This window comes from Dipodomys merriami, unplaced genomic scaffold (genome assembly GCF_024711535.1).
Source record: "Dipodomys merriami isolate MVZ:Mamm:240054 unplaced genomic scaffold, mDipMer1.0.p SCAF_400, whole genome shotgun sequence".
Taxonomy (NCBI): domain Eukaryota; kingdom Metazoa; phylum Chordata; class Mammalia; order Rodentia; family Heteromyidae; genus Dipodomys; species Dipodomys merriami.
In genome coordinates this window covers 97,321-118,320 of record NW_027205605.1, presented here as the reverse complement: position 1 = coordinate 118,320, position 21,000 = coordinate 97,321, and the positions used below count along the sequence as shown (strand labels likewise).

Sequence of the window (21,000 nt, the reverse complement as noted above, 5' to 3'; positions counted from 1 at the left end):
CCTCCCTCACCCCCACCGTCGCCGAGCCCCTCTGTGACCAAGGCTCAGGGCCAGGCTGGCCGGGGCCTGGGGTCAAGCAGGTGGGCAGAGAGTTGTAATGGTGCCCGTGAGCCTGTACTGGCAGGGGTGGGGAGCTGAAAGATGCAGGAAAGCCACCCCGGGAGACGCTCACCTGACCCTCGGGCTGAGGCCCGGGCGGGGATGGCCGGCGGCCCCCTTCCCCGCAGGCAGGCGGCGCTGCTTGGGCGGTGAGAGTGTTTTCTGCGGGCCTTTCCCTCCGTCTCCACCCCCGCCGGCCGGGCCCTGCGCTGCCAGCCACTTGCCATGCCGGTCATGCCCGCACTCCCGGCTCCGGAGGTGAAAGGTAACCGGCGCTAACCACAGCCCGTCAGGCCTGCCCAGCTGGAATAAGACAACGCGAGGAAGCAGAGCCGTGCTCCCGGCCAAATAAAAGCCTGTTTGCCCGGCCTCCCTGGCGGCGAGCGCTTAAAACCAAGGGCTTGGCGGCCGATTTCCTCCGTGCCATTATGTTCTCTCGGCTGCTCGCGGGGACCCGCGGCCTGCGGGGCCCTGAAAGCCCGGCGGTGCCGCGACCCCGCTGGGCTGGAACACGCTCGGGAAGAAAGGGACGTGGCCAGGGGCGGACTTCCCTCTCTCCCTCTCCCTCGCTCCCCTCCTTGCTCTCTCTTTTCACAACAGCAGCGCTCCACGGGCCCCGGGCTGCCCATGAGAAATGTGATTCTTGGCCGGGGAAGGGGGGGGAGGCAGGGGAGGCTGGCCTCCATCCTCCCCTCCCAAAGCACCCTGTGTGACTCGCCAGGTCTGGGCCAGCTCCAGGCAATGTTTAAGACAGAGAGAGAGGAGCCCCTGATTAGGCAGGAGGGGGGAGGTGGGGGGGACAGGCCGCCCTGGGGGCTGAGCTGGGGTGCAACACAAGCTTCCTCAGCCAGCATGGGCGGTGGCTTCTGCTGGATCAGCACTACGCCCTTCGCCCTTCCCTCCTCCCGAGCGCACCTGCCCTCAGCCAGGCGGGACTGCCAGCGGGAGGGAGGGGGGGGACATGGGATGTGGGGGGGGGCATGAGCCGGGCACCATCATCTCCTGAGCCCAGCGATACCCCAACAGCAACATGGACCCCCCCCATTACGTCTACCATCCGGAAGCCAAAGTGGGGACCGCCCAAAGTCACAGACACGAGGAGCCAAGCACTGCACACGGGGACGGCTGTGCAGCTCGCCGGGAGGCCCAGCACCGCGTCGCCCTTCTGCCCGGCGTGGCTGGCTGCTGGCTGCCTCCCAACAAGTGTCCTGCCCTCTCTGTGCCTCTGCTGCGTGACGAGCTAAGCACGGTAGCGCTCTCTGTGGCGCAGGACTGAAACGTGCCCAAGCCCACAGGTGGCACATCTGTCACGGTAACTAGTACGATCTGGCTTCACCCCAGCTCCCCGGTGACCCTGGGGGAGGGGGACACAAGGCTGGTCCCAGGGGCGCAGGTGTGTTCACGGTGAACCTCAGCGCTCCGCTGGTGAACCAAGGCTTCCTCTGGGACCAAGGACCCATTCTGGGGCGGCAGGGTGCAGCCGTGCCCTGGCCCGGCCACGCCTGACCCCTGGGCCCGGGGATCTGCTCTCAGGACCAGGTGGCACCCATGAGCGCTGCCAGGCCCTGCCTGAGGACCGGCTAAGATGTCGCCTTTCATTCTGTGGTCCTCATCCCAGGAAGCCTTTGTAGTGACCGCGCCGGGTGGAAGTTCCCGCTGTGATCAGAGGACACAGCGCCTTCCTGGAGAACCTGGGGGCATTCCCAGCTCACCCCAGCCCAGCTCCACCTGGCCCCGCGGTGTGCGCCTGGGCTGTCGGGTGCCATGCTGCGGCGGCGCCTGGGCCGGCTCTTCGCGCTGGGGTACAGCGAGGCTTCCCGGAGCTCAATGTATTGAAGGCCCCCCCCCCCGCCCCGCCCCGCCGTGCGGGCCACAAATGCTGAGCCCACAAGTCCTGGCAGCCCCGGGTGGGGGCTGCACCTCCGCTCCAGGGAAAACCTTTACACAAACATTTGCCGAGCGGTGCATTTGGGTCTGTCAATGCCTGTCGATGGCGCAGGCAGGTCCTGTCTGCGCGTCAGCATTTGGGGAGTTATTGAGTTGTGCGTCTCCGACTGCACAGGGGACCCAAAGACAGGCGGATTGCAGACAAAGATGGCCTGGCCCAGGCACATCACAGGGGAAGAGGAGAAGGAGCAGAGGAGGGCGGGCGGGCGGACGGAATGATCGCCGACACCTGGGCAGGCAGGAAGGCTTCCTGGAGGGGGTGTGAGGCATCTCTTAGGCTAGCTTAGACTAGACCAGGCCTCTCTTAGACTCCAGCCCTGCACTGGAGAGACAGCCCGTGGGAGGGGACAGCGTGGGGAAGAAGGTGTGTGTCTGGGGTGGGGGGTGTGGCCAGGGCCGCACTCACAGCCAGGTGACCATCGCTAAGCCAAGGCCCCACAGCGGGCAGAATGTGGCAGCTGCTCTGCCTGACTGCAGGGGAGACGCGGAGGCGGGTGTGGGGTTGGGGGGCGGTGGAGCTGGGATTCGAGGTCACGCACCCCTTGCAGCGCCCAGCTGCCATCACCCCGTGTGCCGTGGCTCGGCCTCTCCCCTCTTCCTACCTGCCTGGTACACATCTAACCCCCCCGTCTCCCTCCTCAGCCCCGGCGACCCCGGCATAAGAACACGGCCGACATGCAGCCATCCGGGTCACCACGCGATGCCCCGTGTGAGGAAGGGGAGGGGCTGGGCTGGGGGACCCGGTGGACCACGGCCCACGCCGTGGATGAGCAGTGTGGCAGGAAGGAGCTGGGATAAACGCCCATCTCTGCCTCCGGCCTGGGCACCGTGTGCCCAGCTCAGGGACAGGGGACTGGGCACAGGGCTCCGCCGGTGGGCGGGGCCCCAGGCACACTCACCGTGGTAGCGCTCGGCCGTCTTCCGCCGGAGGGCCTGCAGGGTCACCTCGGAGTCCGCCCACTCCAGCACCAGCCTCCGGCCGTACAGGTGGGTGCTGTGACACAGGGCGTTGAAGGCTCTCTGTCGGAGGACGAGAAACGCAGCCCGTGAGTGACTCGGAACCGGGGCTCCCCCAGGCCGCCCGCCCGCTGCCTGCCGGGGTCTCTGGCCCCGGTGACCCTGGGGGACATGACGTTCTGTCCCTGGGGGGGTGACCCCTTTAGCTGGGCGCCCCTCCCGCCGAGCTGTCGGCGGCGGCTGCAGCCCTGGGAGGAAGCCTGGCTCTTTTTTGGTCATTGGATGACAGGCGCGAGGCCCCGACTGTCACCCTGTCGCCCGCCCTGGCTGTTGGTGGCTCGGGCCCTGTACTGCTGTTCAATGCCCTGCTTCCCTGCTGTCTCAAGCTGACTGCAGCCGGGGCTGGCCTGGCCCACATCCTGCCCTTTCTACAGCAGTGAGATCCGATCCCCTCCCTCCGCAGGAAGGGAGGCAGGCCCTGGCGGTGGGGACACAAGAGCCACGGAACTCAGGGCTGCCGGCCCGCCGGCCCCTTCCTGGGCCAGGGGGACGGGTTCTCCGAAGGCAGGCTCTGCCTGCCACCTTGGGCCTCTGGACTGGTCGACAACCCGTTCCTGTGAGGCCCTTCGCAAAGGAGGCTGGGAAGTGACCTTGGGGCGGGCCCAGCGCATGCCCAGGCACGGACGCGGCACCTCTTCAAGCCGGAGAAGCACTGCCACCCACCAGACGCGTCTCAAACCCAGGGAGTCTTTTCCTCTCTCCCCTGTTTGCAGAGGGCCAGGTGCTGAAACTTTCTTTCCTCTCTCTCTTTTTGACTTTAATTTAAAAACCTCCTTCTGACTGCCAACAGAGCCCCTGCGTGGGGTTTTTTTTTTTTTCCTAGGCGGATATAAAAATGCATCTGGACCCCGAGCCGAAATGGCTCATTCTGAGCTCTAAAACACTCGCTCAGCTGGCAAGGCAGGGAGGTGGCGGGTGGGGGGCCGGGAGAGGAGCTGGTGGGGAGCCCGGCATGGCCGATATTCCAGCCGGGCGCAGGGTCCCCCAGGAGCTGCTTCCTGGGGACGTGCCAGGCGAGACATGGCATCTGGTGGCTGCTCAGATCTCAACCCTGGGAGGGAGGAAGTGAGACTCCAGGAAGGAGGCCCGGGCGAGACACCACGGATGGAAGCAGCTCCTTCTTTCCTGTGCTTCAAAGGGCCCGTCTGTGCGCATGCGTCTCTGTTCACTGGAGGATTCCCTAAAGGTTCCTTCTCCCGCTCTGTACCCTGGAGGGGCCTTTCATGATCAGAGACGCTGTGTGACGCGGGGAGAGCTTGCTGTCTCTGAGCAGCAGTAAGGAATGGGGAGGATTTGGCGAGAGTCTCGAGCTTACCCGGCCTGGCACGTGAGCGCACTGAATGTGGCCTGTTGCCACTACCTGTGCCCGCCTTCCGTGACCGTGCGGGGACGGGGGTGGAGGAGGGGGAGGGAGGAAGAGGAACGACGGCAGGGTGGACACAGAAGCCCTTTTGTGTTTGCACGGAGAGCTCGGTATGTGGTTCTCCCAAAATAGCAGCATCGCCCCAGCCCGGCCGGTCCCCACAGGTTAATGAAGGGACCGGGGCTTCCTCCCGCGGCCGGGCGAGGACGGCTAAAATGGGCCTTGGATAATCCGGCGTAATTGGGTTTCATTAGAAGGGCACAGGGAAGCTCCTTGTTTGTGAGGTCCCGGGGCGGGAGGGGGCAGAGCCCAGCGGCAGGCCTGGTTTCGGGCCACGCCACCTTGCCGCGGGCACAGGCTTGGGGTGGGGGTGGGGAGGGATCGTGGCCTCCTGCATCCTTGCCTGCCTTTCCCTGAGGATGTCGCCGAGCTGGTGTGGCCGGGCCTGGCGGCCATCTTTCAGGGTGGAGGAAGGTGCTGGAAGGTTGTTAGCACAGTGCTGGGCTGATGGCTCCACAGCCTCTTGGGGAGAGCAACGGCCTCTCCAGGCGGCAAAAAGGCTGCTCTGTGCCTCTGGCGGGACTCCTGTCCCAAGGGGCCCGTACCTCCCTGGGAGGCGGGGGGCCGGGGAGCCCTGCCAGCCAGCCTGCCCCAAACCACCTGTACCCAGGGACCCGGGATGAGTGGGTCCTAAGCCGGCCAGGAGGCCCCCGTGTGCAGAGATGGCTCCCCGGGCCCAGGTGTGCTAGGGGAGGGTCCGCCGCATGCCCTGTCCGCACAGCAGCAGTTCCTGCGCTCCGGGGACAGACCCTGCCCTCCGTCGTGAAGCCTCGCGGTGGCTTGTCAGCCTCTTCCGGCCCCAGCAGGGCTGGAGGTCTGCCCGCCAGGGTGGCACTGGGGCGGGGGTAACCCAAGCTCCCTGTGTAGGTCGAGGTGACCCCTCGGGTCCCCCCGGGAATGCGCTTCCTGCACAAACACCCATAGATGGCCCATTTCCAGGCGAGGGTGTCCAAACGGCTCCCGAGGCCCTCAGGGCCCACACTGGAGGCCGACGTTTGAACCCCAGTGCCCTTTGCCCTCCAGGGCCCTGGGTGGGCCTCTGTGTGCAGGATGTCTGCAGGGGGGCCGCCGGCAGAGCTGCTTGCCCCTGAGGGGTGCCAGGCAGCATTGCTTACTCTGAGTGGCTTGTACCGATTCTAGATCCTTAGCCCCACGAATGTGCTGGCTGGGCCGGAGCCCCTGCCTTGAAATGCAAGTTCAGGATTCAAACCATTTTCCTTTCCCCGTGGGCTGCGATGAGAAGACCCACACCAGGACAGGTGTACAGGAGCTCAACCAGGGACACGGGTGCCGAGCACAGAGACCACCCCTCCACCCTGCTCCCCGCGGTGCCATTTCCTGGTAGAGACTGGGGTAAGAACATTGTCGGGGTGCCACGCGAAATGCCCCACCCCCCGCACTCAGCATTGCAGGAACGGGGGTGGGGTGGGCTTGGGCACGGAGCCCACCCCGCATGGTGGGGAGGTGAGAAATGAGAGGGAGAGAGGAGACGCCGACTGGAGACCCCACAATTAAGCCACAGTGGAGAAGCCCTGCCTGCCAACGCCAGCCGCCATGGCGTCTCCCACCGCCGGCTCCCCCCAAGTGTTTATTTAAGCCAACACATTGCTCTGCTAATTGGATAACATTCCATGTGAAAATAGACCTTTTAAAACAACAGCAGCGACGGCAAATAAAAACAGCTGCAACCGCCAAAGTACTGCATGGCGGGCTGGGGAAGGGGGGAAAAATTAAAGGCGCCTTGCACGGGGCGCGGGGGGGGGGGGGGAGGGGGCACGGGGCGCGGGGATTCATGCACGCGTTTCCGGGTGGCCTATCTGTTCTTTGTGCCCTTCTCACCCGTGTGGCCCTTTCTAGAACCTCCGTAGCCAGCCCGGGCTGGGTCAAGACAGGAGCAAGCAGCTTTCAAGGCAACAATGCCTGGTGGCCAGAGGGCGGGGCGCACCTGCCCAGGTGAGAAGGCCAGACCGGCCATGTGCCCTGCCCCACGCCTGGAGACCCAGGCAGGCGGGGCGTGGAGAGCTGGCTCTCTATTCAGGGGGGAAGCCAGGCTCTTCCCAGCTGTTGGGTTCACCTCCTTCGGGCCTTTGTGCCTCAGTTTCCACAACTGTCAAGGGGCTTCCTGCTGCCTGTTCCTGAGTGCTATGAGGATGAATACTGTCCTGGCCAAAGATGGGACTCAGCTCCCAGCTGCCTCCTTCCTGAGCTGTTACAGCGGCCTAGAGCCCCGCCCAGGGCCCCAGCCGCGGCCCCTTCCTCCTCCCTCCCTCCCCAGTGCCCTGTCAACACACCTGGAGACTCAGATAACAGTGCTTCTTAGCGGCACTGACATTTACTGCCCGGGACACTGGGCGCTGATGAAATGTCCTAGGCTGGCAGAATTTGCCAGCTCATCGATCGGCTTCCTGCGAGCAGGGTTCCGGTCACCCTGGCCTGTGTCCAGGGAAGATGGCCCAGGCCCCACCCCCAGCTTAGCGGGAGCGGTTTGGTGCCAGCCTGGGCCCCCCCCCCCAAGCTTCTCAGTGGGTTACACAGCTGGAGTCCCACGGTGTGTGTGTGTGTGTTTGTGTGTGATTTGGGGAAGGAGACGCCACGCAGAGCCCCTCCTGATCTCGGCCATCACCATCACCGGTGGTGGTGGTGGGGGGGGGGGAGCCCGTGGTGAGCCGTGTGAGAGGGGCCTCCCTGCCCCCACTCAGCGCCTCTGGGGTCCTCTGGGGACCTGCCACAGCCTCCAATCTCCAGGTTGGGCTATGAACTTGACCCAGAAGCGGGGGGACTGACGGACCTGAGTCCCTGGGGATACGCCAGGGGGTCTCATGGAGAAAGCACGAGAGCTCAGGGATGACAAGGACAAGCCCAAGCTCCAGGCTGGGGGAGAGGGGAGAGGGGAGGCAGGGGGGATGGAGGGGAGGGAGAGGACAGATGAGGGGGGAGGGGAGGGAGAAGGGAGGGGAGTTCCCGCCCTGCAGGCCCCACCCCGCCAGTGACCACTATTTCTGACACTCAGTGTGTGGGGAGCGGGCAGCCGGGGCTCTGGGTGGGTGATGGACCGGTTCCGCCCGCTGACTGGGAGGGACCGAGGGAGGAGCGACAGCGGGTTTGGAGAAGCAAAAAGAGCAAGGGAGCTTGGCCTGGCAGAAGCCGCTGGAAGGCTGGGAGGGCAGGGGGCGCGCCCTGCACGGGGCTCGCAGAGCTGCTGCGGCCACGGCGGGGTTAAAAGTAGCGCCTGGTGAGGTGCCGGGCGGGAGAGCCAGTCCACATCGCCGGCGGGGGACCCGCCACGCACAGCACGTGCACCCCGAGGACCCCTGCCCTAGCCAATACCAAGAGCCCAACGGTCCAGCCCGGCAGAGGGGCCTGTGAGCCCAGGCCGGAGCCCACAGCAAGCGTGGGCTCTGCAGCGGCCCTGTGGGGAAGGAGGGCCTCCAGCCGTCGCCTGGAGCCCAGACACCCCCAAGGCACCCCCAGACTCCTTAACCTACCAACCGAGGACGCCTGCGCGGTGGGATGGTTCTTACATCAGCTCTGAGACCTGTTCCACCAGGGGGAAACTGAGGCACCCGGCTAATGATGGGAGCCACACGGCAGGTGGAGAGGGCTGGCTGGCTTACAGCCTGCATGTCATCCACCAGCCTTGCCACCGCGTTCCAAGGCACGGCGCCCGGCTCAGAGTCTCACAGGGACCGCGGGACACCGCCTGCTCTCTGCAGCGAGCGGCACCCCAGCGGCCTGCGCCGCCTCTCCACGCTCCCCGCGGTGGCCAGACCCCCGGGCCGGGCTGAGGCAGGGAGGACACAGCCGCCAGGCGCTCGCCACGGGCCTGGAACTCTCCAGGCACGGGGCAGCAGGTGGCATGTACTCTAGTGTGTGCAGAGGACAGACACACACACACACACACACACACACACACACACTCTAGTGAGGGGCTGGGTTGTGCAAATCAGCATGGCGACAGAGAGCGGAGAGAAGCTGTGGAGGCTCCCTGCTGACCGGCCCCCTCTCCCAAAGGCCCCCCCCCCCCCCGGAAGAGGGCGAGCGGCACCTCACCTTGGCATCCTGCTTGGTGAGGAAGTCCACAAAGCCGAACCCTCTGTGGGCGCCGGTCCCCGCCATCTTCTTGGGCAAGCGCACCGTCTTCAGCTCCCCGAAGGTGCTGGAAACAAACGGAAGGCAGACGTGGGGTCAGAACCGAGGCCTGTGGAGGGGGCTGCCCGCGTGTGCTCCGTGGCGGGCGGTGGGGAGCCTTCGGCGCGTCCCCAGCAGCTGGGGGGGACCTTCCTGTGAGGTGACCAGTCCCCCACCCCCTGCTCCTGACTGTACTCTGCCAGGGAGAGGGGCTGCTCACGGGGTCGGTGGGGTGCCCCTCCATTCGGGGCCAGGTGCGGGGATGCCCCACGCGGGGAGGGCAGGCGCGGAGCCCTGGCGTCTAGCCCCAGGTCGAGGCCGGGCAGGTGCCCTCGAGGCTGCGCCACACAGCACCTCCCTGTAAGCCCCGGGTCCCCTCTCCAGGGCTTTCCTTTTGATACCTGCTAAGCCACAGCCAGGCAAAGCTCTGGAGAAGAAGATGGCCCGGGGTTTCCTTAGAGGAATCAAACAGGTAAACATGGGCTCAGTCACCCCTGGGCTGCCCCTGTCCTCTCCACTGAGCTAGACCGTGGAGGGATTCTAGCACCAAGGGGCTGGGCTGCCTCAGGGTCTCCCGCCCGCGCCGACTACCGCCTAATGTCCATTTATCAAATCCATACGCCCGGGTTGCTACCGATAAATATTTAATGTGCACGGCATCCGAAGAGGGGTATTAGTTTATTTGAAAATCTACACACACTGATGGCCACCCGACACATACAACAACCGCTCTCTCCCTCCTTCCCTCCCCCGCCGGTCTAGGAGGCTCTGGGCCACGGACGGATCAGGTAAGAAACACAGCAAAGGCCTCGAGCTCTTGTGAAATGATATAAGCTAAATCCGAGACGTTAACCCACGGCCCTGCCGCATGACCAGGCATCTGCCAGCCCCATTTCCGGAGGCAGGACGGTGTGTAAATGCAGCATTATGAATCCTCAAAATGAACCTGCACGTCTCCTCCCGCTCTGCAGCCCTGCCTGCGTCCCCCCCCCCCCCCCCCGTGCGTCCAGCTGATGACAGGGCCGGCCTCCGGGGAAGGGGAAGAGTGGGTGTGGAACCGGCCAGCTCCCCGCTGTGAGGCAGCTCTCGGCCGATTTAGATTTAGAGTGGCCGGGGTGGTGGAGGACCAGACACAGGGCAGGTGGGGTGAGATGGAGGCCGGAGCGCAGCCCACAAACCCTGCTCTATGCTGCCACCTAAAGGCCGACCCGGCCCCTGACACACAGGGCCTCGGTCCCTGCGCTAATCCCCAGGTCGGGGACACAGCCGGACACAGCAGGGCAGGGGTGCACAGATCTGTTCCTCGCTTGCACGAATGGTTCTTTGACTCCGAGTCACTGGGACATGAGGGATGGAGGCTGAGAGCTTTCACACCTGGAGTATGATGGCGCTGATGATGAAGAGTGTGGGGGCCGGGCAGGTGCTTCAACCATGGGCCCTGGCAGCCTCTGGGGCTTAGCTCCCCCCCGCCCCCCCAAGGCTAGGCTGACATCACCCTGCACCAACCAGAGACGGTTCCCTGGGGTTGGGGGACCCCATGAGAGAAGAATAGATGCAGATCTTTGTGGCTCAGCCAGGAGGAAGTTTTGGCACCAACAGAGGAGGTGGTGGTAACCATGAAGGTGGATGTGGTTGGTGATAACTCACCCCTGCCCACAGAGCGGGGGTGAGGATGACTCGGGACGCGTGGCCATTGTCCGTGGCCCCATTTCCCAGACTGAGAAGCTGTCGGGAGCAGCAGCAGTGCCTGCTAGGAAGCGGTGGGATTTGAACGGGATGCAGGCACCAACGTCCCTCCCCGCCCCCCCGCCCCCCGCCTTGAGCGGGGACCAGTCATTCCCAGGAGCCGGCACCACTGGGCCCGGGGTGCAGCGGGAAGCCACCTGTGGGGGCAGCTGAGGGAGCCCCACACACCCGGTGGTCTGCCCAGTGCCACGGGGCCCAGCTTCCCCCACGCAGGGGCTGTGTGCACACCACCCGCTCTGCCCCGGGGGTGGTGGGCTCCGGGTGAGGACAGCCGGCACCCTCTGCCCAGGTTTCTTAGCGCGGCGTATCTGTGCGTGCGTGCACGTGTGAGAGAGACGAGAGGCTGACTGTTGAGGCTCAGTCCTCTCTCTCTGCGGCGTGCTGTAAGCTGCGACGCTTCGTGCATGGTAAGTAGCCGGAGGTCTGGAGATAGGCGAGGGAAGTAATTAAAAGGTGGAGGAAGAAGCTGGTGAGGAGGTTCCCGTGGCCCGCGGAAGTGGCGTTTGTGGGCTCGGCGGGGGGAGCCACGTCGGAGGACACGGGAGCTGCCACACGGCTCAGGTGGGGACGGCCATGGCGGCTTTGGGAGAGCGCGGCTCCAGCTGAGCGGCAGAGTGGGATTAGGGTTAGCTCTGAGAAGGAACTTCCCAAAATGCGCGGCTGAGACTTCAGGGCACCCCCCGCCCGCCCCGCTGGGCCTCTGGGCTCTGCCCCTCTCTGGGCTGTGTGCCCACCCTGGGGACGGCAGCGCTGCGACCTCCACGTGACAGGGCTCGGGAGGGCGCCTGCCCCGGGACACTGCACGGGGGACCCGTGGCCAGGCCCGGGTGCGTGCGTAACGATCACAGAGAGCCAGCCAGAGAGAATTCAAAAGAAAGAAAATAAGGGGGGGCGGGGGGGGAGCGGGGGAGGGAGGTGGAAAAAAAAAATCGATGAAGTACCTTTAGCTCCTTGGCGATAAGCGACATATAACTAGCAGCCATTATGAAGGTCCTTTTCTGACTGCCAAGTCCACAGGGCCATTTTTAAGAGCAGCTCCCGAAGGAAGTCCCTCTGCCCGCACCGTCTCGTGGGGAGGGGGCGGGCATGGGTGGGGGCAGGGTGGGGGAGGGGAGGCTGGGCAACCAGAGGGCACCTGGGGACTCCTCCCCGGCCCGTGGCGGGGGGGGGGGGGGGGGGGAGGGGGAGGGCGGCCTGGGCTTCCCCGCTGCGAGGATAATAGGAAGCACAAAATAGCAATTACTGTATCCGAAGCTGTGAATAAAGGGGCCAGGCCGGCTCGCTCTCCCCCAACGCGCGCTCACACTTCCCAACAAACTCACACCTCACTTTTCCAATTATTTCATTCACCCCGGGTTCACCAATTACCCTCCCCGCACCCCGCCCCGCGGCCCCGCCCCTCTGCCAGGCCTCCGGCGCGTGATTGGTGGTGGTGGTGGGCGGGGGAGGGACGGGTGTGTGTGTGTGTGTGTGTGTGTGTGTGTGTGTGTGTGTGCGTGACAAGTGGAGTTTGTTGTCACGTTTCTAATTTCTTCCGCGGTGGCGGTGGCGGTATGTGTGGGGGGCAGCGGGGGCTCCAAGGTGTGGAGGGGGGGCAGTCAATTACGCCTGGCCCCCATAAACAAGTCAGGCTATGCAAAACATGTTTGCACACAGGCCCCTCCATCCCAGGGGGGGGAGGGGCTCCTCCCTCTGCTCCGCCCTGGACCCCAAGGATGGGCAGGGCCCCCCTCACCTGCCTCACGGCATTGTTCTGGGAGTCGGTGTCCACCCCCCCACACACTCCCCGCCCCGCCCCCAGGAGAGGACTGGGCGGTTTTAGATGAGAGCACACTGCGGCCAGGACCTGTGGCCAAGTCTCTTGGCATTAGGAAGCCCTGCAACTACACCACAGGCTTCCTAACTGCATGTGGACGAGGCCCAGCTGAGCAATGGCCAGTGCCTGTCGGGCCTGCGTGGGGCCTGCGTGGGGCCTGTGTGGGGCCTGCGTGGGGCTTGCATGGTGGGGCTCTGCGTGGGGCTTGTGTGGGGCCTGCGTGGGGCCTGCGTGCACTTCCTGCCGGGGCCTCGAGGCAGTGCCTTCCTCCCTCTCCCTCCTCCCTTGCTCCAGAGAACCTGAGGTGGCCTTCCGCTTGTCCCTACGCCACCAAAGACAAGTCTGCCCCATGGCCTTTGCACCTGCCCTTCGCATTACCCGGAACCTTCCTTCCCTGGATTTTCTCAGAACGGACTCCTTGTCGTTCAGCTCTCGGCTCCGAGGCGGCCTCTTCCACGGGCCTTGCTTGTCTGGCCTCCTTAGTTGATGCTGCCTCCTGGTCCCACCGCCCCCCGCCCCCAGCCATCTGGCTCGCCATCTGAAGGGTGGGTTTGCTTATTTCCCCTACCCTTTGCTAGAAGCTGTGCTTGGGGCTCCAGTTCGTGACTGGCACTGGGATCTTCAGTGCTAGTGGAGTCAGGGCTCACTGCCCCCCTCGCCCACCGCCCACGCGGGAGGCCAGCTCTGGGGGCAGCGCTGTCTGGGGTCCCCCGAAGTGCCTACATTTACTCCTGGGGTGTGTAAGTCCCAGCAGGATAGAGGGGGAGGGTTCACGCACAGGACGCGGGAAGAGCCACAGCCCCCCCCCACACACACATGCCAGGGCACGGCGTGGCCATGCGTGGGGGACGTGGCGTGAGGGCGAACCGTGTGGAGCAGCCCGGGGCTGCCTCGCGCGGGGGAGGCGCTCGGGCATCTGAGGGAGCCGCATAGAGCCGGAGCCTCTTCCTCACCGTCCTCCCCCGCTCCCCACCCATCACCCACCGCTCAGCCTGGAAAGTCACCCCGGCACCAGCCGCACCCCACTCCTTCCATTCTTGCCTCTTTCTGGGGGGCTGAAAATGGCTCTGCTCCCGAGGAGGTGGCAGAGGAGCGTGGGGGGGCCCTTCTCTAGATGAGGAGTCCTGGGGATGAGTGGGTAAGTGGCTCTGCGCTGAGTTGGGGTGCATTCCTGGTGGCCGCCACAGAGTCCGGAGCGGCTCTGGGGGCCTGGCTCGGGGCCCCACCCGCCCACGGGGAGGAGGTGGGAGGGAGAAGAGGGGCGGGAGGAGGAGGGAACATGGTGCGTGGGAGCACGGCTGCGGTGCACTGGTCACGGGCGGCGGGAGGCCTGACACACGGGCGAACCAGCTCGCCTGGCCGCCGTGGGCACTGATTTCCCATCTTGGGTAGACCAGGCCCTCGGGACTTCTGCGTTCTGCGAGTGACAGCAGCCCAGCTCGCTGACTCTCCGTGCATCTTTAAATACACCGAAGCAGAGAGGTGCTTTCGGGATCCCCGCCCCAGACTTGAGGGCACACAGGGGCCGGGCACAGCCTGAGCCTGAGTGCACGGCTGCCAGCGGTCTCGCGGCAGGACCTGAGGGGTGTTGAACAGGTGGGGAGGCCGAGACACACACACGCTGCTTCCAAACCCACCAAATGCACAGGGCCATCCGCGGTGAGCCAGGCCTCACGGGAGGTTGGAGGAACCCCCCTTCTCCCCGCATCCCTCCCACCCCCCCACCAGCATCCTGTACTACAAAGGGGTGGATCTCTCCTTGGCTTGAGAATCAAGACGCATCTGAAGGTCAAGTCAGAGACAGAGGCGAGAAACGGTGACTAATACCTGTCACCCTAGATACCTGTCATCCTAGCTACTCAGCAGGCTGAGATCTGAGGATCACGGTTTGAAGCCAGCCCATGCAGGAAAGTCCATGAAACTCTTAGCTTCAAAGAACTACCAAAAAGCCAGAAGTGGAGCTGTGGCTCAAGTGGTAGACCAGCCTTGAGTAAAATAGCTCAGATACAGAGCCTAGGCCTTGAGTTCAGGTCTTAAGCAGCGTGTGCATGTGTGCAAACACACACATGTAAGCACGCACACACACACACACACACACACACACACACACACACACACACACACACACACACACACACACACACACACACACGGCAACTTCAAAACTCATGGGTCTTAAACTCCTCCTAAAGGACATTGATGGGAACTCTGGGTAAAAAGGCTTCTGGGATTGAATCTGGCTGGAGTTCAGCAAACCTCTGCTGCATACCTTGTCAGTGCCTTTAAGATGTTAAAGGCGGGGGGGGGGGGGGGAAGGGGGGGAAGGAGAAGGATTGGGATTGGGGGGGAGGGGGGAGGCTGGGAAGGGATGTGAAGGGTAAACAAAGGAGGAGGCTGCAATGCTTGGTAAGAAATGTACGCATTATCCTGCCCATGTAATTGTAACCCCTCTGTACAGTATGTTCACAAATAAAATTAAATTAAAAAAAAAAAAGATGTTAAAGGCCCAACAGGTCTACCTGGAGCATCTAGCAAGAAAATAGAGTAGTCTCTTGACACAAGAGACTGAACTCAGTGAAACATAAGTAACTTCCTCCTCCCACCCATGATTTCCTGGCAGGACACAGGTATGCCAGAGCGCCGAGATGAAGGCAGGAAATGCAGGCTGGGCGACACTTGTGCCGACTGGCTATGCAGGGGTGGCTGTGGGGACAGCACCTGGGGTACCCCGGCCTCTGAGTCACGGCTGGTCCATGGCAGACCCACAGCCCTGTTGCTGAAGACTGGCTTTGTCGTGGGTCCTGGGTACTCCTCCCCATGGAGCTGCAGAGATGCGCGCGCCCACTCAGGGCTCTCCGTGATGCCCAGCACGGGACCAGCACCCCCTGCTCAGCCCTTGCCGCGGTCTGTCAGAGCTCTGAGGAACGGCGGTTTTCCAGCCCATGCAACGCCACTCCGGTTTTCCGAGGAGCGGGAGGACGGCGTCTGGAGAGGCGTGGCCTGGCCGCGAGCCCCGTGGGCCCCGTGGGCCGCTGGGCACAGTTCTCTCCTGCTTGAAGCAGGGTGAGAGGAGCAATGCCGAGGCCCGGGCGTCCCTCTGCTCGGTTTGTGAAAGGCACACAGACTGCTCCTCTCTGGCCACCTCCAACACCATTAATCCCATTGTAAGAAAACAAATGGATGATTCTGGTCAATGAAATCGGTGCGAGAACGTGGCCAGACAGAGGTGGACCTTCAGAACCAATTTAACACCTTCGGGTGGCCTCGCCTCCGTGCGGGGACACGGTGAACGGGGGAAGGGCAAACGCTGAGAGCGCGCGGGAGAGGGAGAGATCTGGCCTGCTCACTAGCCTAACACCAGTCAGGGAATCAATCTACGACCCTGCCGGCTTCCCGCCGTGACTTCCACCACAACGCCAGGACTGGCACGGGTCCCCGCCCCCACGTGCCCCACTGGGCACAGCACCACGGAGCTCAGAAGCTGCTGACCGACAAGGGCAGTGGGGCTGACAGTGGTAGATTCCAGAACGGCTGACAGCCCCAGGTCAGACAGGCAGAGGCACTTCCCCTCCAACCACTGTTCACCTCAGCATGTAAGTCAACCAGCGTGGCCCGCGCGCCAATAAAACTTTATTTATAAAAACAAGCAGTTGCTAGAGCGTCTCCTAGACTCATCAAACGACAATGACCGCGGGTGGGTGGGCCGACGGCTGTGTGTCCCTTCCTGGCTTTCCTCTCTTCCAGCCCTCACGACTGGGTCCTGGCCGTGCGTAGGCAGCGACTGGCCAATTGCCTGTCATTTGGTGGACGTGGCGCTGGACTGACTTCCTTCAAGGCCCCCAGCCCCACAGGAGGGCAGACTGAGCGGGGGACCTGGCCCAGGGGCTCGCGGCTCGCGACACGCAGGCCTCCCTGACGGTGGAGGTGGGGACACCCTCTGCCTACCCACGAGCCCCCACCCCGGTCGGCACCCGCCCCGGTCCGCAGGCCTGAACATCTAGCAATGGCTGCCAGCCCCCCGGGAAGCACCGGGCAGGTGGTGGAGGAAGTGGGAGAGAAAGGTCTGCAGAGACTCCTGTTCTATACGGCCCAGTGGGAGGGACGCTGCAGACGCCCGTGCCCGAGACAGCCACCCACTTCAGAGACTCCTCTGCCCGGCCCTGCTCATGCTGGCGGCCCGGAGCCTGCCGTGTCCTGGTGATCTGCCCAACAATGCATCCCAGCCGGGTGTGCCTGCGGTGACTGGGCAGCGTCGACCCGAGCTCCCCTGGGGCTGGCGGCGGGACGGAAGGCCTTGGAGGCTGCCCGGGGCCTGCGGGGAGGCGGGCAGGCGAGCGGCTGGTGATTCATGCCGCCCAGCCCGCCGGCGCGCCGAGAGGGGGGGGGGCCCGGCAGCTCGGCCCAGCTGGGACCACTGTTATTTTTAAAAGTCTGGGAAAGAAAACAACAATAAAACAACTGGCACTCGGGATGGCTGGCGAGTTTGGAGATGCTGAGAAAGGCTGAGATGGATCTGTGAGGCGTGCCATTTGCTGGGGGTCTGAACAGGCCAAGGGAGAACCCGGCTCGATTAGGCGGCGGGCAGCTGCTGGTCCGTCAGGCGGTGCGAGTCAAGGGGCTCTGTGTGGGTCTGTCTGTGGGGGCCCGGGGTGGGAGTGGGAGGGACAGAAAAGGCTCGTTCTAGCCAGGCTAGATCTTTTTTTTTTAAAAAAAAGACCCACTGGGGCCAGATGAGGTTTGGGGTGTGGGAAAATTACAGAGACAAGATGGGAGGAAAGGAAAGCGGAGAAGAACCCGCTGCGATGAAGAAAGGGGGTGCCCTTTGCCCCGGCCGTCCAGCTCCAGAACCCTTGTGAGGAGGGAAAGGGAATTATGGCGTGTGAGGCGGAGCACAGAAGCTGCGCGCTGCTCTGTCTCCCTGCGGCTCCGCAGGAGAGGGGCTGCCTGTAATCCCGGCTGCGCCGGCCTGTCCGTTTGGAGGATGGGAAGTGTGGTCACGGCTCGCGCCGAGGCCCAGCTGGCGGAGGGTCTGGGGAAGGGGGCGGGGGGTGGGACGTGGAGTTACCGTCGGAGGACAACAATCAAAGCTTTGCAGGCAGGGTGGGAGATAATTAAAGGCACACTTGGTTTCCCTGGCTGCACTCGACCGCCACGCAACAGAAATTGGACCAGATGTGTTTGTGGAACCCCACGGGGAACAGCGGGGCTGGGTTTGCCATCCTGGCTCGGCGGGCTCGGCCCAGACCGAGGGAGGTGGGGAGGCTGAGGCACAGATGGGAGCTGGGGGGCTGCGTCTCGGCTGGCCCGTCTGTTAGAGGGGCCCACGGCCCCACTCACCCTCCAGCATCCCCCATGAACCTGCCCACGGCAGGAGGGGAGGCAGGCACGGTGGGGGGGCGAGGCCGGTGGCGACACCGGTGCTCCCGGCTGGCTCTCAGTTGGGCCACAAACCCCATTCTGCGGGACAGGAAGTGCGCTTGCCCCTAGCTCGGAGCTGATCCGAGAGGTGCTGCCCGCCCCACCTTCTCCCAGCTGATCCGAACTGTGGGTCCCCCGTGAATCCCAGGAGTCGTGAGGGCGGCGGGCTGTAGCTGGGACATTTGGGGTGACCTTTACCGAGGGGCGGGGTGGGCTGTCATGGGACACAGCCCCCGCGGATCGGGGCTCGGCAGCGCCCTCTTCGCCCAGCCCTGAGCGGCCATGTGGAGGGGTCCCCAGGGCCCCGCACGTCCCTGCCGTCGTGAGCAGCACAGGGGCTGCCGGGGACGGCGGAGCGGGCAGCAGGCAGGAGTGGCCGAGACGCCCCCCCAAGTACCCCAGGGTCGCCGAGGCTCCTGGCGGCCTCTGCTGCACCGGTGACAGCGGCCTTGTGCCCGACGGCGGCGGCGTTTGTGACCGAGACTGTGCGGCCCACAAAGCTGACGAGCTTACGCGCTGGCGCCTGCCCCGCTCGGAACCCAGCGGCTTCGCCTCCCGCCTCCCGGGATTCGTTTTCCTTAATCAGGTACTTACAGGGCGCTCAGGAGAGGCCGCCCAGGACCGAGTCGACCGGCAATTAGGAGACGGGCGGCAAGCCTCATTAGGCCCCGGCTTGCCCACCTGAGGAGCGGCAGTGAGGGCTGGCGCCTGGGCCAGGGACCCCGCGAACCCCGACCTTTCCATCCATCTGTCCTATGGGGTGACCAGCCATGGGCCTGGGAGGAAGGGGGGAGGCGGGGATCCTCCTTCCCAGTGCACACAGAGCAGGAATGGAAGGCAGCCGCTCCAGGAGAGCCATCTGCAACTGGACCGCAGCCAAGGCAGGCAGCCACCAGGCGGGAAGACATCGCCAGGGCCGCGAAGTAGAGGAAAAACCAGAAAGACAGGAAGGGAGGCTCAGGGCTGAGCACCTGCCTAGCACTTGCGGGGCCCCAGGTTCGATCCCTAGCCGAGCCAGGTGACAAGCCCTGGCGTCGAGGAAGAGACGCACACACGTGTGTGACAGGCGCGCGCAGAGGGTTGGCTCTGGAGTCGCACATGCACACACGCACGCACGCACGCACGCTGCTGCCTGTGCAGACACAGAGCTAGAGTTTGCATCCCAGCCTCTGGTCCACCTTGGCTGGTGGCCGCAGGCAGGGTGGACGGTTCACGATGGTCTGTGGTGACCCAGCGCCCCCCTCCCCACCCTGCTCCACCCCAGAGCTCGCTCACTGCAGGGAGCAGGTCAGGCCAGCCCCGGGCTTCTCAGTTGTATCTGCCAGGACCAGGGCCCGAAGCGTCCTCCCCTTCCCTCTCCTCCCCCCCAATCATCATCCACTCCCTGGCCGCTGCCAATAAGCCACCGAGTCCAGGCTCTGGGTCCACAGGACCAGGCAAAACACACACACAGTCTACTCCACACGCACAGATTCTGCACAAATGATCATATACCATGTGACACTTTCCTAAAGAGAGACAAGAGATCTGTGGATGGCACAAACACCAAATGCCCTCCAGCTATGGCTGGAGTGCCAGCTCGCTTTGCTTCAACCCAGATATCCGTGGTGCCTGGTGGAAGCACTTGCTTCCCTTATCGGCTAGGCTGCCAGGGAGCTCAGGCTGCACCCAGGATCCCATGGCAGGAACTCTGACCGGTTGCTTTGCACAAGGCTCCTGCGGACACTTGCCCAAATGTCCCACTGGGGGGAGAGGGGTGCGCTGTTGAGACTCTTGTTGGCAGGTTAGTGAGAAGAGTACTACGCCAAGCAGCACCCCAAGCTGGGTACTTCTACCCTCTTGCTTTGGGGCCCCTAAGTAGCCCCTCCTCCCTGCCCAAGGGCAACTGGACCCCCTCTTTCCCACCAGTTGCTGGGGTCCTGGGCGTGCGACCAACAGCCTGGGTAAGTACAAGTGCTGTAGGCTCAGACATACACACCAAAACACACTGGGAAACACTGGTGCTGGGCCGGGAACCAGCGCCTCACACATGCCCGGCAAGTATGCTGCCGAGTCACCCACCCCAGCAAGACCCCGACAGTCCTAACTGGGGTACCCCACATTTTCACCTGCCACGCATGAGGTGTTTCAGGCAAGCGTGGGAGTATAATTCTGGCTGAGACCCAGATGGACAGACAGACCCACGGACAGACCCACAGACCAGCCCCAGCTCCTTCTGGAGCCTTGTGGGGGCCCTACAGCACCATCGTGGCTCCGGTTCCCCGGGGTCGCACAGCGCAGCGCAGCGTGGCCATGACCACACGCACCAGGCGGAGGCGCCGGGGCTGGGTCACCCGCCTCGGGTCAAGGGTCACCTTCCTGCCCGCTGGGTGGTGCTCCCAGGCGCCAGCTGCCCCACGATCCCTTACTGAGCTGCAGAGATACTGATCCATGCTCCGCGCCCTGTGCTGTGCGCGTATACGGAGTGAATAAACAAACAGGAGTCAAAATCAGGAGCATGAAGAGTGGGGGGCTCTGCCTCACCCCTTCTTATTGCCAGTGTCTCCTGTTCTGTAAGTGCCAGTATGACTGCCACACCAGTTCCCCGGACCACCCACACGCCCTACCCACAGCCCTCCCCTGGCCTGCTGTTACATATATGAGGCTCTTCCATCTGGGGCCCTGCCCCGATGGTGGTGCAAGGAGGGGGGGTGGATGGGGGAACACTGGTCCTGGATCCCCTGCCTGCCCTGGTATACTGGTCCTGGATCCCCTACCTGCCCTGGTATACTGGTCCTGGATGCCCTACCTGCCCTGGTATACTGGTCCTGGATCCCCCGCCTTCCCTGGTGTACTGGTCCTGGATCCCCCACCTGTCCTGGTATACTGGTCCTGGATCCCCTACCTGCCCTGGTATACTGGTCCTAGATCCCCTGCCCATCCCAGTAATGCCTTCTCCTGAGCAAGTTTCTCTGAGAAGAGCCACAGTGGTGACACGGGGCCAGTTGCCATGATACGCGTCGTAATTTAGCCGCAGCGCTCGGCTCCCTTGGAATAATTTAACGAGCTGTCACGGGAAGGGAGGGAAGAGGACAAGCGCCGTGCAGCTTGGTATATCCACACCTCCACAAAATAATCTAAGTTCCCGTAGCCGGAGGAAGCCCCGGTCGGGGAGATGAAATACAAATGCTGTCTGCCAGGACCCAGGTGGGCAGGGCCTTGCCGATCTGCTTCTGTGTGAGGAAAACAAGTGAAACAGAAAACGACAGGGATGGACCAGCCAGTCAGATCCCAACCCGAACCCGGAACCTTCCTCAGGCTGCCCGGCTCAGAGACGGCTGATGCAGGCCCTGCTGTCCCCTCCCTGTGAGGAAGAGGAGGGGGCCTGGGCCGGGGTGGGGGGAGGAGGACACCTTGCCTTTCCTGC

The 21,000-nt window shown here is 63.9% G+C and overlaps 1 protein-coding gene across 1 annotated transcript in view; it reads right to left on the bottom strand.

The window, feature by feature from the left end:
• Positions 1 to 21,000, bottom strand: part of LOC138806554 (probable RNA-binding protein 19) — a 60,197-nt gene that overhangs the window by 12,057 nt on the left and 27,140 nt on the right. The window contains exons 22-23 of the mRNA XM_069991971.1: positions 8,537 to 8,642; positions 2,946 to 3,066 (exon numbers count right to left, since the gene is read on the bottom strand). Of these exons, the coding sequence (XP_069848072.1) occupies positions 2,946 to 3,066; positions 8,537 to 8,642 (227 nt within the window). The remainder of the gene's footprint in view (positions 1 to 2,945; positions 3,067 to 8,536; positions 8,643 to 21,000) is intronic.